The 14,307-nt window shown below is 55.2% G+C and overlaps 1 protein-coding gene across 2 annotated transcripts in view; it reads right to left on the reverse strand.

The window, feature by feature from the left end:
- The window catches only part of DLGAP4 (DLG associated protein 4), an 82,186-nt gene extending 68,503 nt beyond the window's left edge, over positions 1-13,683 (reverse strand). For both annotated transcript variants that reach the window (XM_044385804.3, XM_044385805.3), the window contains exons 1-5: positions 12,670-13,683; positions 9,743-9,987; positions 7,209-7,323; positions 4,558-4,608; positions 1,551-1,791 (exon numbers count right to left, since the gene is read on the reverse strand). In XM_044385804.3, coding sequence (XP_044241739.1) covers positions 1,551-1,791; positions 4,558-4,608; positions 7,209-7,323; positions 9,743-9,987; positions 12,670-13,668 — 1,651 coding nt within the window. In that variant the 5' untranslated portion in view covers positions 13,669-13,683. The remainder of the gene's footprint in view (positions 1-1,550; positions 1,792-4,557; positions 4,609-7,208; positions 7,324-9,742; positions 9,988-12,669) is intronic.
- Between the last annotated feature and the right edge of the window lie 624 nt (positions 13,684-14,307).

Below are 14,307 nucleotides of genomic sequence, written 5' to 3' on the forward strand. Positions count from 1 at the left end.
AGAGTGGGCGTCAAGGAAGAAAGTGGGGCTGGAGTTGTCATCAGAGGATTTTGTTCAAGAGGCCTGCCTGGCAGGGCCAGGTGCCCTAGTGAAGAGAAGCTGAGTGGGGAGGAGGGGGACCAGCAGATGGAGACGCAGCGGGGGAATAAGCAGTAGAATGGAGGGGGACTGCCCATGCCAGGGAAGGAGGCACCATGAGGCCCTCTGAAAGCACCACTTAGCAGAGAGCCAGCATGTGGCATCTGCCATCCAGAAAGTCTCGACACTAGACAACACCTGCGCTGGCTACCTTTCCCTGCCACCTGGGGGACCAGAAACAGCCACTAGTGAACAAGGGACAGAGCCAACAATGACCACCACGCCCAGCTCCCTCCTGCGGGCTTCATAGCCCGAGTCAGGCTCTACCGGCAGAAGCATGAGATCTGAGGTTGATAAGACCTGAAGGTCTGCAGTGAGGCCAGACTGGATTCTTAACACCTGAACGTGAGACCATTCCTTACGGTCTAAAAGTGACTGGAAAAGCTCAGGGATCTGCCCAGCTATCACCCAGGACTGGAGAGGCAATAGTGAGCCAAAGTCCTTTCTTGCTCTGCCCCCTGCAAAGACGAGTTCATTCATTCGATAAACTAATTTCCTGTGTACAGACTATGCCTAGGGTTCAAGCTCATTTATTTCCATCCAACACCAGTTGAGCACTCGAAACACGTCTCTTTCCTACCGCAATCCGATCCCGACTGCTGCTGACCGCCAGGAAAGTCAGAGTCACGTCTGAGCACCAGCAATAAGAGCTCCCACCATGTGCAAGGCCCTGCCTGAACACTCCCTTATCTCGTCTCCTCAAGAACTCTCTGGGGCCTGGCTTATGCCTCAGTTTATAAATGAGGAAACTGAGACTCCCTGAGGAAAACTAGCTAGCCGGAGTAAGATCGAAGCTCTCTCTACTAAACCAGAAATGGTCTGCGATTTTCCCTGGTCTTGGTTTTCATGGCTTAGTCTGTGACACGGGGTTCCCTTTTTCTCTGATCATGCATAGACTGTCAGCAGAGAACTTACAACAAGTATCAGGAAGGACAGGCGGTCTCTGTGGCTATGAGAGACACCTGCAAACCCACCCCGCTGAGAAGGCTCAGTGCAGACACCATCCTCCTCCCTGCAGGGTCTAACCCTCACCATAGGTTCGCCTACCTGAACTAATCCAAACAGGGAGGTAGGCGGCTTCAGTGAATCCTGCCCACTAGCACGTGGCTGCTCTGAGCCAGGGTCGGGACAGTCACGGGCAACCAAATATCCCAAAGCGGGACCCCTTTCTGACCCCGTCCCCCTACTGCCAGTGATGACATCTGCCTCTGTGACCCCCATTTGAGCTCCAGTTTGTCCACTGGCGGGAAGTTCAGTCTCCAGGCCTCCTGCTTTTGCTCCTAACTAGCCCTTCAATGCTGGCTAGCCCACCATGGATTCTTCCCCGGCATTCCCCACATCTGGTCCACCAGGAATGGTCCCTGGGGGCCCCTTGTGAGAAACAAAAACAACCCCCCCATCTCAGTACTCACTCGGAAGCGTGCGACTGTTGCTGAGGCTGCCAGTGCTGGGCGGGGGGGAGAGGGACTGCAGGGAGACACTGTCCTCCTCCTGCGAGCAGCCCGCCTGGATGGCCCGCAGGTAGCTGTGGCTGCGGGAGCGAAAGTAGCTGGGCAGCGGCAAGTCCAGTGCCTCCGCGGCTGCAGACTCGGCTTCGCTGCAGGCAGACTCGCAGGCTGCCTCATACTGGTCGCTCAGATCCGCCTCCCGTACCTAGCCGGGCAAAGGCGGGCGTCAGGGGCCAGCAGCGCCCATTCTGGAGGCATGGGGTGCTGGGTGGTTGGCTCAGCGGCAGGGCTGGAAAGTCAGTGGGGCCTCAAGCTAACCCCCTCTTTCTTCACATCTCACTCACGGTATGGGACAGACAAATGGAAACCTTAAGAAGGGATAGCCTGTCACTTCTTTGGACCTCAATTTTCCCATGTCTACAATGCAGGAGAAACTACTAAGGATACTTCGTGGATCCTGTGTGTCCACACTGATCAATTGATAGGTCTTGAGGTCACATTTGAATTCAGCCGCACAGAGGGCTGTAATCAATTAGTAATGTCTACCTTGAATGTTGGAATGGAAGGTGGCAGTAGGTGTGCTAGATATTTACCATCTTATGGTCCAATTCCTTTATTTTCACAAGCAAAGAAACTGAGGGGCGGTGAGGTGAAGATACTTGCCGGGTGTATCCAGTGAGGAAGTGGCTGAATCAATACTCCAAATATGAATTTAAGGAAGATTAATGTAGCCCTGGAGTACAGAATGAATGTTGGGAAGGGAGTCTGGAACAGAGGCAGAGGCCAGAGATGAAGCTGATGCAATAGTCTGGTAAGAGAGGATAAGACTGGAACGGGGGTAGTGGCAGTGAGGATTGATTAGTGATGTCTGCCATGGGCAGTATAGAGAATGGTGACATGTGTGCTATTTGTCATCTCACACCTAGTTCAACCTTATCCAGATAGTTTCTAAGTGTCTCTCTACAGATGGCCATCCCAGACCCTACAGATCTGCAGCTGAGAGTGTGAGCATACAGAGGCCCGCCATACATATACTCTCCAAGCGTTCTGGAAGGGTCTGTTTGACCCAGGTCTTAGGCCATGATGGTAACTGGAGACCACAGAGTATAAGCTGAGGAGTCAGAGGGCAAAGGATGGACACTGAGTGGAGGTCCTGGGGGGAGGCCTGGGCAAGAAGGGAGGGGGGAGAAGTTGACTGCACACCACATGGAGGAAATATGGAGCTGTGCCTGGGGCAGCTCTACCTGTGTGGCCTCTGACTATCACTCTCCTCTGGGTCAGTGTTTCTTACCTAAATGAAAGGCCTGGCACTGCATCAGGTAAAACTACTAGACGGATCATCACCCAATTTGGAGCATATGCGTTTGGAAAGGTCTAACTTTGTGCTGTCCAATATGGTAGCAACTAACCACATGTGGCTATTTAGGTTTACATTAATTAAAATTAAACAAAAATTCAGTTCCTTAGCCACACCAGCTATATTTCACGTGCTCATGCCACCTTACGGGGCAGCTTGTAGTATAGAACGTTTCCATCTTCACAGAAAGTTCTGTCGGACAACACTGATAAATTAAAATGTAGGCCATGTGGCATACCCAACATTCACTTGGAGTGGGTTGGAAAGAGACAGGTGTTTATCCTCCACAGCTGTAACCTGAAGTACACTGAGAGGCCCTTGTGATTGCCAAGGGCAATGAGGTCTTGCTTTGGGATTGCAGGCATGGCACGGTTCTGGAACTGGACTGCCAGAGTTTCCACCTGGGTCCATCATTTCCTTGCAATATAAACGTGGGCAAGTCACTGAACTGCTCTGTGCCTCAGTTTCCCATCTATAAAATAAGAGCTAATTATAGACCAAATTTCATAGGACTGTTGTCAAGATTAAATGAGATCGTTCATATCACACGCTGAGAACAGTGTCAGGAGAATAAGCATCTGGTGACCTGTCCCTATTATTATAGGGAGCTCCTGGGATAGAGGCAAGGATTTGTAAGTATCGGTTAAGATGCTCCCGAGCTCTGGCAGGATAGGCCAGCTGGTTAGAGCTGTTGGTATGTGTATCACTGAGGACATATCGTGTGCAGGGAACATTCCGGAATTTTGTATGTTAACACATCACATCCTTACCACAAGCCTGGGGAAGTTACGGGGGAGGAAGAGGTCACCTGGCCCCCTGTGGGCTCCCCAAAGACCCTCTGGAATAATGTGTTTGAGAAGAAAACATGAACGTGGGAGGCACATGAGGCATCCACAGCTAGAATCAGGAGGTGAGGGGCCAGTCCTAATTTTGCCCCTTGGACAGGTTCCTTGTCCACTCCCGGCCACAATGAGGGGGTGAGCTTAGAGCACCTTTCAGCCTCTCTTTGTGGTCTTGGGGCTGGGGCCTGGGAAGGAGGAGAGGGCCACTTCCGGGGCAGGGTGGGTGTGCACAGGAGGGGGCACCTTAGGGCAAACAGAGAGCAGCTTGCCAGGACTAGCTCCACCCCAGCAAGTTTTGTAAAATGGAAAAGTCTCTGCATTCATGCCAACACCCCAACATCCTTAAAGGTCTTGTTGGAGCCCAAGAAAGGAGAAAAGTTAGGGGATCTGGGGTCTGGGACCTGGAGACTAATACCACCAGCCCCCAGCTGCCAACCTGTCCAAATAAAACAGTCTCCCTAGCTAGAAGACTCCCAGGGTCCACTTTCCTTTACCCTGGGATTATTTCTTGCCCCACCCATAGGACCTAGCCCATTCTTTCCCATTTTTAGAAGAGGAAACCAAGACACAGAAAAGTGAAGTGAAAGGGTCAGTGAGGGAAAGGTCAGGGCAGAGCGTGAGCCTCGACTCCATGCTCACTGGCGGTGTCTTTCTTGGTGCTGGCTCTGTGGGCACCTGCTGGGGCCAGGGGCTGGGACCACTCAGATGCCAGGCCTCAGGCCTAGCCCTGGACTCTGGAATTGGGGTATGAGAGAATGGCAAACATACTGACCTGCTGCTCATGGCCAAACAACTGGGGGATCAGGGAGGCCTGTCCAAAAATCTGCAGGAAAGAGAGGGGGAGGGTTATGGGGAGACCAAGGCTGGGGGCTGGGGGAGGGTATTCAGACTTGGCTGCAAGAGAACTAATGGCTGGCTGGTCTAACATCCTCCCCAGACTGGCTGAGGCCTAGTCTGCTAGGAGGTCTCACTTAGCTTCCTCCAGGGATAGGAGGCTTACTCCAGGGCTGGGTGTTACTGAGGATTTGTAATCTGCTGTTTACATATCTTTCTTTTGGTCTGGTCCCTGGGAGATGCTCTGTCTGCTGTCTCTCACATAGGCAGGCAGCCCCTCACCCCCAGATCTACAGATTAGGCACGGAGCCCAGAGCCTTCCCTTCCCTGGTCAGGGCCTACATAGTCCACTGCCCGGTGGGAGGGGCGCTCCTTCTGGCAGGAGTCAAGGCCTCAGAGACAGAGTCAGAGCTGGGACATCTCTGACTCTAGGGCCACATACATAGCTTGGGTCACTCAAGCTTCTGGGGGTGAGGGCTTGAGGGTTCAGAGGACCCTGGCCTAGGAAAGAGGTGGGCTGGGCAGGGGTAGTGGAGTCCCCAGCCTGGCTGATCCCACGTGTACTTTTGTGTAACCAAAGGACAAAAGTGTTGCAGATGCCAGGGCCAGGCAGAGGTGAAGACGGGGTGTGTGAGAGAGAAAGACTCAGAGAGAAACATGGATGTAGGACCTACTAGAGGGAGTCAAAGAAAAATGTGAATGAGGGGAGGGAAAAACAGAGGGAGACAGATACAAACAGGAAGACGGAGAGACAAGAGAACACGGGATAGGAGACACAGGGATGGAAGCCATCCATTCAGCACGCACCCATGTGCCCTGTGCCACATGTTGAGGACAAGGACGCCATGGGGAGCCATACGGCAAGGTCCCCACCTGCAGGGAGCTCCCGGTCTTAAGAATGAGACAGACATCAAGTAAATAAAGAGATGTAACTCCAGACAGTGATCGTGCTGTCAAGAAAATTAAGCAGGGTAAGGAAACAGTGTCCTGGGGGCTCCTTTCGATGAGTGATAGGGCAGGTTCCCCTGAGGTGACGTTTGAGCCGAGACGGGAAACAGAGAAGAAAAAGCTGAGCAAAGATCTGAGCGAGGGGTGCTCCTGGGAGAGGAAACAGCAAGGTGTGTGAGGTGTGTGAGGAGCAGAAAGGAGGCCGGTGTGGCTGGAACAGGACAGTGACAGAGCATCTGAGATTCCGTGTGAGAGGGAGGCAGGCCTGCACGCAGCCAAGTAAGGAGTCTGGCTTTCACTAGGGGCAGGCGGGAGCCACAGAGGGTTTGGAGCAGGGACATGCTATGATGTGCCTTACCTCCTTCATAGGTTCCCTCTGGCCCTTGGGAACAGAGTACAGGTGGCAGGCCTGGAGGCCAGGAGACTCGGTGGGGCCTGCGTGAGGGTGGCAGGGACAGAGTCCCACAGTTGGGGTGCTCTATTCCTCCCCACGTCTGAGGTCAGGCTCCTTGGTCTCGGAATGACAGTGCTAAGGGCAGGGGTCTGGGGGCTCAGGGGAGGATGCTATGGCCAGGCCAGGAACAGTGGAGTGGTGAGGAGCTGGGATCCGAAAGCCTTCCAGGTCTAAGCAGTGTGTTAGCTCGGGCCATGGGGCTACACACAGTGGGACGTGGGGCCTGTCCCTGCACCTAAAGGAGGCTGGGCTGCACCTGGCGCTGCCACTGCCCCACTCTGCTACTCCTAGCAGTTGCTGTCCTCTCTGGGCCTCATCTCCCCATCCACACAGGAGGGGGAGCCCTGAAAACTTGGCTGGTCCTCCCTTTGCAAACCCTGAAGTACTGTGCACATGGCAGGAGCTGGGGTCCAGGTGTAGGTCTGACAGCCATGGATCTCTGCCCAGCTCTGCCTCTTCCTTGCTGTGTGATCTCACCCAGCTGAGCCTCAGTTTCCTCATCTGTGAATTGGAGATATAAATAATAAGCACACCCACCCCCCAATGTGGCTGTGAGTGTTCAAGGAGCTGGGAGTTAAGAGAATGAAAAGTGCAGCACAGCATGCTTATTGCTGCAGAAGTGTCTGGGCCTCGGAAGTCCAACTTTCCACTGAGCCTGTGGGACACGGAGGTCCAGAGTGGAGAAGCAACTTACCCAAGGTCACACAGCAAGATAACAATAACAACCACAAAGTTAGCTACGCTTTGCTGAGAACACTATGTTCCTAGCTCATTAATTCCTCACAATGCTTTGAAATAGGAATTATCACCCTTCTGCATAAATCAGGAAACTGAGGCTCAGGGAGGGAGTGACTTGTCCTGGGTTCATACTCTCAGTGACACTCAAGTTCAGGTCTCCAGTTCCCTGTCTTCACAGCTCCTGGGTCTACAGCAGTGGTGTGGCCCCTCTCTCAGGGCCCTCAGCTCAGGCCATGGCATGTCAGGCCCTGTGACTGCTCTCTAGCCACAGGACAGTCAGTGGGACAGACACACGTACACAGGCAGCTATGGGAACAAAGACCAAACAGAAGCGTAGTGCAGACATCTGGGGACCACTCGACAGGGGCTGGGCCTGGATGTCTGTGCTTCTGGGTGAGAGCTGGGGCTCTCCCAAGCCCACTGACCTTCTGGCTAGTCGCCACGCTCACCTGGCTGATGCAGCTGGAGTCGTTGAGGCTGTCGCTGACAGGGTTGTAGTCCTCCTCCCAGCTCGGACACTTGGAGGGCAGCAGCATGTCCACTGAATCCAGGCGGTCCAGACTCCTGGTGAGGGTGGGGAGCAGACAGGGCTCAGCCCACCCATTGTTCATGAGAAACAGGCTCAGAGGGGGAAAGACTGGCCAAGGTCATCCAGTGGCAGAGGGAAAAATGGAAGTCACTGACAGCCTGTATAGTGTCAGGAGGGTGTGTGTGAAGATTCGGGCCGGGAGGGCCGGGTCAAGGGCACTGAGCAAGGGGAGAGCTCCTAGCTCTTCTAGGCTTGAATCTGGAGGGTGGGGTGATCTTCACCTGTCATGTCTGCTGCAGCCACGAGGTGGCAGCACAAGCTCACTTTTGACCATTTCAAACCAAGGCAGCCCACACCAGCCCAATTCCACAGCCCCCTGCCCCACAGGTCGGGGGCAATTCCAATGGCCGGACAGAGGAGGTAGGTCAAGGCTTGCAGCCTTGATCTCAGGCTAGAGCTGCCCAAAGGGCATCAGTTTCAACACAATATCCAGGTAGCTTCCACCCGGCCCCCAAAGACTCACCACTTCTTCTCAAGGCCCCTGCTCTTCAATTTTTCTCACATCTACCTGATCCTGGGTTTCTCCCTCACCACTGCTCTGGGGTTAAAATCCAAGCACCCAACAGCTCAGGCCTTGACAGAGATGGGCTTGGATTGGCAAGGAGCTTCCTCACTGGGTGACCCTGGGCAAGTCATGGCCCCTTGCCTATGTCTCAGTTTCCTCACCTACAAAGCGGGGGTGCCATTGTTCCTGCCTTTTGGAGCTCTGATGAGGATGATTCAGTAATGCACGCTGGAGTGCACTGGGGCAGGCACGGAGCCCAGAGTGCGGCAAGTGCTAGCAGATGGTGCCCATTACTACTGATACTATTATTATTATTTATTCCCTCTCATTCAAGGTCTGGATCTGGGTCCTGTCCTCCTCTCCCACCTCAGTGCCCTCTGGTCATTCATGGAAGTGTAGGATCCCAGGACTAGAAGGGGTCTTAGAGATCACCCAGCTTAGCCCCCTCACTTAAAGATGAGGAAACTGAGGCCCGGAGAGGGACAGACCTGGGACTGGCCAGTGGTGTCCTGAATTCCCACCTGGAGGCCATTCCCTGCCTTCTGTCCCACTGGCACGGCTTAAGCAAATCCCTGTCACAAGGAGACTCCAGGCTTCTGGAGTACACTGCCCCTCCCTGCCTCTCCCTGCCTCAGTGCTCTGTCACCTTACCTGTTCTTTTCCCTCGTCACTGTCCTCCCAGGCCCCCTCCTCCTGGAAGGCTCTTGCCCCCAGTAGTTGAAGAACTAGGACTAAGCTTGTTTACCTTAACTCATCTTTTTGTTTCTGACTTGCTTTTGTTTCTTTTCCTCAAAGGACTTTGAACCCCTCCTACTAAGTTTTACCTGGTTTGTACTTGATGATGGGCTTTCTATAAGCCCCCCCCCCCATTCTTTTCTGTTCTGATCCCCATGGTGACTTCTGCATGTGAAAGCCTCACCTTTCTCTAACATTTTAATTGTTGCTTTCTGTGTGCATGTATCTCATTTGTTCATACTTAAAAAAAAATAGTGTTCATACTTTCCTTAACTCTTCCAAGTCTTAAAGCAACAGGAAGGGGCTTGAATGGTGGAATTTCAGGCAGGGTGACAGGACAGGTGAAGGCTGTCTGTCTCCCTTTGACTTCGGCTACACCTTTCTCCCCAGAGCTCACCACAGGGACTGATTACAGGGGCAAGGGCAGAGGGGGCTCTGGCCTTCCCTGGGCAGTACCTTGCTGGTACAAGTAGTGGGTTCACCAGGGGCAGGGTTCTCCTCACCTGGCCCAGTTCCCCTGTGGGAGTGGAACTCACCTGGTGGTGTGACTCCTGTGGGCAGGGACAGTCACTCTAGAGTGACTTTCCTTATCATGTACCAAAGGATGAGACTCACTGGTGGTCAGGGCTTAACTGTGGGGGGCTTTGGGGAGGTTCATAAATGGCGGAGCTCTCCGGAGTCAACTCGTCAAATAAAGGGGCCAACCTTAGGACGAGGATCTCAGAAAGAAGTCTAACCTAAAGACCGGCTTACCTAGCGGGCCTGCATCATTGGGAGCCTGGGTTCACCTGGATCTGAGGCAGGATTCATCTATGGGGCGGGGCTTTCCTAGGGGGCCGTAGGGAAGGAAAGGGAGGTTCCCAGGGGTGGGACACACCTGTGAAGAACTCATCCAGGGACTAGCCTTGCCAGTGAGCAGAGCCTGTGAGAGAGGAGGCGGCTTTCTCAGGGAAGAGCTCACGTCGGGGGTGCAGAACGCGGGCGGGGAGGCCTCCACTGGGGCGGGTTAGCCTGTGGGCGGGGCTCCCGGTGCTTAGGACTTCGGAGACCTGGGATGGGACTCGGTCTGCGGAGAGGCTCTCCCGGGGGGCGGAGCTCCGGGGGGCAGGGCTAGCCTGTGGGCGGGGCTCTAGGAAGCGGCACTGCGCGCTCACCTGCGGGGGTTGCTCTGCTCTCCCAGCGACTGCTGCGTGGCTCTCAGGTAGCTCTGGCGCCGCGCTGCCGTCTTGGGTGAGGGCTTGGGGCTGCCGCCGCCGGACTCATCGCTGTCCTCGTCGCCCATGGCCTTGATGTAGCTGCCGCTGCGCATGCGCCTGCAGGGGATGGGGCCCTCGGCCGAGGCGTCCGCCTCGCGCGGCGATAGCAGCGCGGTGCTCCACTCGCCCCCGCCGCCGGGCACCTGGGGATGGGCGGACAAACCTCAACGAAGGTGGGGAGGGATCGGGGGCAGCGCACACTCTCAGCGCGCCGCTGGCCGCCCATCCTAGAGCACAACACCTGGAGAATGGTGCTCCGGACCCTGAAGCTCCCCGCTCCCCACCTCGGAGGGTTTCAGCCTTCCGTGCTGAGTACTGCCACGAAGCCACCAGCAGCGGGGCAGAGCCCCGGGCTGGGAAGGATATCTTGAATTCCAGAGCCGGCTCTGCCACAGCTTCACTGTGTGGTCTTAAGTAAATCCTTGTCCCTCTGGGGCCTCCGATTTCTCCATGGATCCCAAGCTGGGTGTGCCAAAAACAGCCCAAAACTGCAGCTCCTTTTCTGAGCACCCACTGTGTTCCCATCACGTCACCCTGCTATCTTAGAGGATGGCTTATGATCCCACTACACAGATGAGAACATCAGTCCAGATAGAGGCCCTCAGACCTGGCACCAAGATCCTGTGCTAGGATGGGGGCGGGGGCAGGGAGGACTGGTCAGAGGACGCCAGCACATCAGCAGAGGGGCAGGGTCCTTGGAGCCAGCCAATCCACATCCCGTATCCCTTACTAGGGGGTAAGCCCAGGCACAGGGAGCAGAGAGGCTGGTCTGACCGCCAGGTGGCGCCCTGGAAAAGGGGCTGTTTTCCAATCTGACATGCACACACAGTGGACCCTCACCTCAGGATGAAAGATTCCACACATCTTAGCACTTCCAAGGTCCCTCAGCCCAAGCACAGAGCGATCACACCTGGCCATGTACGCACATCTCAGAGAGCAAACATACCTTCCCCACCCCCCTTCTCACCAGCACATGCCCCACAGCAGCCACCTCACTACGTGCACGCACGCCACTCAACAAGTGTGAAACACGAACGCAGGCGTACTCACATCCCTCCTCACGGACACAGCAGCAACCACCGCACTGCGGACACACTGCAGCATGGCCCCACCTCACTGTGTCTTTGCCTCAACACATACAGAGTGCATGCCCTTGCTAGGTTCTACGTACTTCACCAGGCGCCCGGGTGACACATTTCTCAGCATACACAGCATTGCCATTCTTTACCACATGCATGAGAACCACACTCCCAGAATCACATCTACACAGATGCCACATCCTTCCAGGTGCCCGAACTGCCAGGGGCCACTTCTCAGCTGAGGGACCATCCCAGTCTGGGACTCCCACCCCAGGACCCCCTCACCCCCAATCCGCGCCCCCCGCCCCCGCCACCAGCTAACTGCCCAGCCAGTCACTAGGGCCTGCACATTCTAGCTGCCAAACCATTTGCTAGTTCATCTTCCCTACCTCCACTTGTCCCTTGGGAAGGTGGCCTTCAAACTTTCTGCTTAAAACCTGTTGCTACCCCAGCATCCCCCCACCCAACCTCCCATGACCTAAGCAGGCAGCACAAACCCCAGGGCCTGCAGGGCCACCCTTTCATGGTGTTTCTGAAGCATTTTCACATGATCAGACCAAACCACACCATTTTGAGAGGGAGCCAGGTCACACACCACCCTCTCTGATGTTTCTAAACTAAGGAAGTGGATTGAGAGCCACAAAAGCCTTAAATATATAAAATACTGCCTAGATTTCCATTTTTCTCCTATTGAAAAAAAAATAGCTTTTGCCCCCATAGTCTCACTGCCTTTGGAATTTTTATATAGAATGACAAGAACTCAGGGCTTTGTCAGACTTTGATGTTCATCTGGTTCAAAATGCATCTAATGTGTTCGCAAAGGCTGGCCAGGCCTGTGCCGGCACACCCCCCAGGATGAAGCGCTCACCTACAGAAGCAGCCCCTTCCATCTTGGTGGGTACTGAAACCTGCTTCCTGTCACTTTCACCCACAGCCTGGGTCCTGCCCCCAGGAACTGCTGCCGTTCATAGCCACTGGCTTGGCTCTCAAGAGCCCCAGGGGGATGTGTAGCAACAGAGATGTCTCTGAGCCTTCTGACGCTTTCCAGGAGTGTGGCTTTGGTGCATATTAAGTGCCTCAATAAACATTAACACTTGAGAGGGGAAAGCTAGGCCCCCAAGTTGGGTTAGGGCCTCCTGCAGCCCTCCATGCTGATCTCCATCACACTCTGCTCACACTGACATGACTGTCTGTTCATGTATCTTTCTCTCACAGCATCCTGATAATCGGGGCTCTGTCTTATTTATTTCTAGCTCTGTTCACTTAAATGTCCATTAGTTCCTCTACCTCTCTCGTCTCACATTTCCTGAGCACTTCCTCTCTGCCAGACCCTGTCCTGGGCCTTAGGGACACACAGCTGCATCAGATGTGGTCCCCATCTTCAGGAGCCCCTGGTCTGGTGGGGGTAGCAGGCAGGAGGCTGGCATTTAGAATGCCACGCAATTGGTCCTATGACGAAGGTGGAGGGCACAGCTTCCAGATTTGTCCTCTAGAGGGCAGGTGCACCTTTTAGTTCCTACTCTGGGCTGGGCTCAGAAGAACCCTAATCAAAGTCGGCTGAAAGCATGACCAGTGGAAGGAATCCCCTTATTAGCAGGTACCACCAGACATCCATTTCACAGGTGTTTAACTCACAGAGGCCCAGAATGAAGCGACTTTCCAAGTAAATCCGTGGTACAGCTAAGTCTCAGAACGGGTACCCTCCCCACATTCCTTACCCCACCCCAAACCGTGGGAGGGACCCACCTGCAGGTAATGGTAGGCTAGACCCTGGTGGCAGGATTTGGACTTTAGCAGGCTCTTATCCAAGGTGGCTGAGGTCTTCTGGCAGACTTCATGGGCGTGGCTGAGGGTCAGAGTGGACCAGGAGCCCCGCTTGACATAGTTGGTGTCGGTGCCCACGCCAAGGCTGGGGCAGGCGGCTGGGGGTGCAGGTGGGGGTGGCGGGGCAGTCAGCTCAGCGGTGTTGTTTTTGGCTGCTTTGAGCATGTGCCCGCTAATGGTGTTGTAGGCGTGCATGAAGTAGCGTGGCTGGCTGCGTTCCGCCTGTCGGCCAAGCGTCATCAGCCCAGAGGCCGGGCCACTGCTGCGGAAGGCGCCACCCTCGCCGTCCAAGTTGTCATCAGAGCTCCACCAGCCTGAGATGTTGGAGCGGCTACGCCGTTTGGGTTCCCCAGCCTTGGCCCGTTCCTTGCTCTTGGCCCTCCGGCCCTTGCCGTCCTCCAGGCCACCTTTCTTGCTGCCATTGCCTCCGACCTTGCCTGCCGTGCCCTCCAGTGAGGGCGCCTTGGTGAAGAAGAGCCGCTGGACCGAGTGGACCAGGTGGCGGATGCGGCCAGGACTCTCCCCACGGGCCTTGGCCTCACCACGGGGGAACTGGAGCGTGCTAAAGCCATCGCGGTGGATGGGCAGTTGCTTCTCAAACTGGTCCAGGAGGTTGGCAGGCAGCCGGTTGATCTTGGTGGCCTGGGCGTGGCTGGGGAAGGGGCTCTCCTCTGGCACCTCGAAGTGGGAGTTATAGTGGATGCGGGGGAAGGTGCTGCTTGGAGGCGGTAGCTGGTTGTTGAGTGGGAAGAGACCATCCCCAGGCAGAGCATTCTGGCCCGGGAAGCGAGCCTCGCGGGCAAAGGCCTCTGTGGGCGAGAGCAGGTAGGGGTTGCGGTCAGGCCCTGCGAACAGGGGCTCATGCGGTGGGTCCAGGCTGTCGGAGAGGTGGCGAGGGCGGCTGTCACCGAGGCCTTTCATGATCCCGGCCCTCAGGGCAGGGGCCGTTGCCCTAGTGGGGCGCCCGGGTTGCCTCTCCCGGGCAGCAGCTATCCTGGGGAGAGAAAACAGAGAGGAAATCAGCTGAATTTGGAGGGGACAGGGTGCTGGGAATGTCACAGAGACCCCCACAGATTTCAGATTTCAGGATTGGGAGGATTTCTGAAGACTCTTGGCTTACCCTTAACACTGTAGGGTGGAAGACAAGAAGACAAACAGAGGCCCACATACCATATGTGTCAATCCGAGTCATAGCTCAGGCTGGCAAACTGTTAAACAGATCCTACCTTGACGAACATATCTTCATAATAACCTGGAAAGCCAAATTCGAACTCCGACTTCTTGGTCTCCTCCAAATTCCACGATCGAATGTAGTGGGTGGGGGGAGCAGCTCACCCTCTGTTTTCCTCCCATCTCTGACTCTATCCCTTGCTACAAGGAGCCACACACCCACATGCACCCCAAGCTCACTCCACATGCCCTCAGGCCTAGGGATGGCCCCACAGGCAGTGCAGGCAACCCGTGCGAGGATCCCGTGCTGGCCGTGGAAGCAGGCCCGGGGCCATTTGGTTAGGGAATTCCAAGGTCCCCAGTATCCAGGGCATGGCTCTGGGTGATCAT

The sequence above is a fragment of the Ursus arctos genome, unplaced genomic scaffold, assembly GCF_023065955.2.
Source record: "Ursus arctos isolate Adak ecotype North America unplaced genomic scaffold, UrsArc2.0 scaffold_16, whole genome shotgun sequence".
Taxonomy (NCBI): Eukaryota; Metazoa; Chordata; class Mammalia; order Carnivora; family Ursidae; genus Ursus; species Ursus arctos.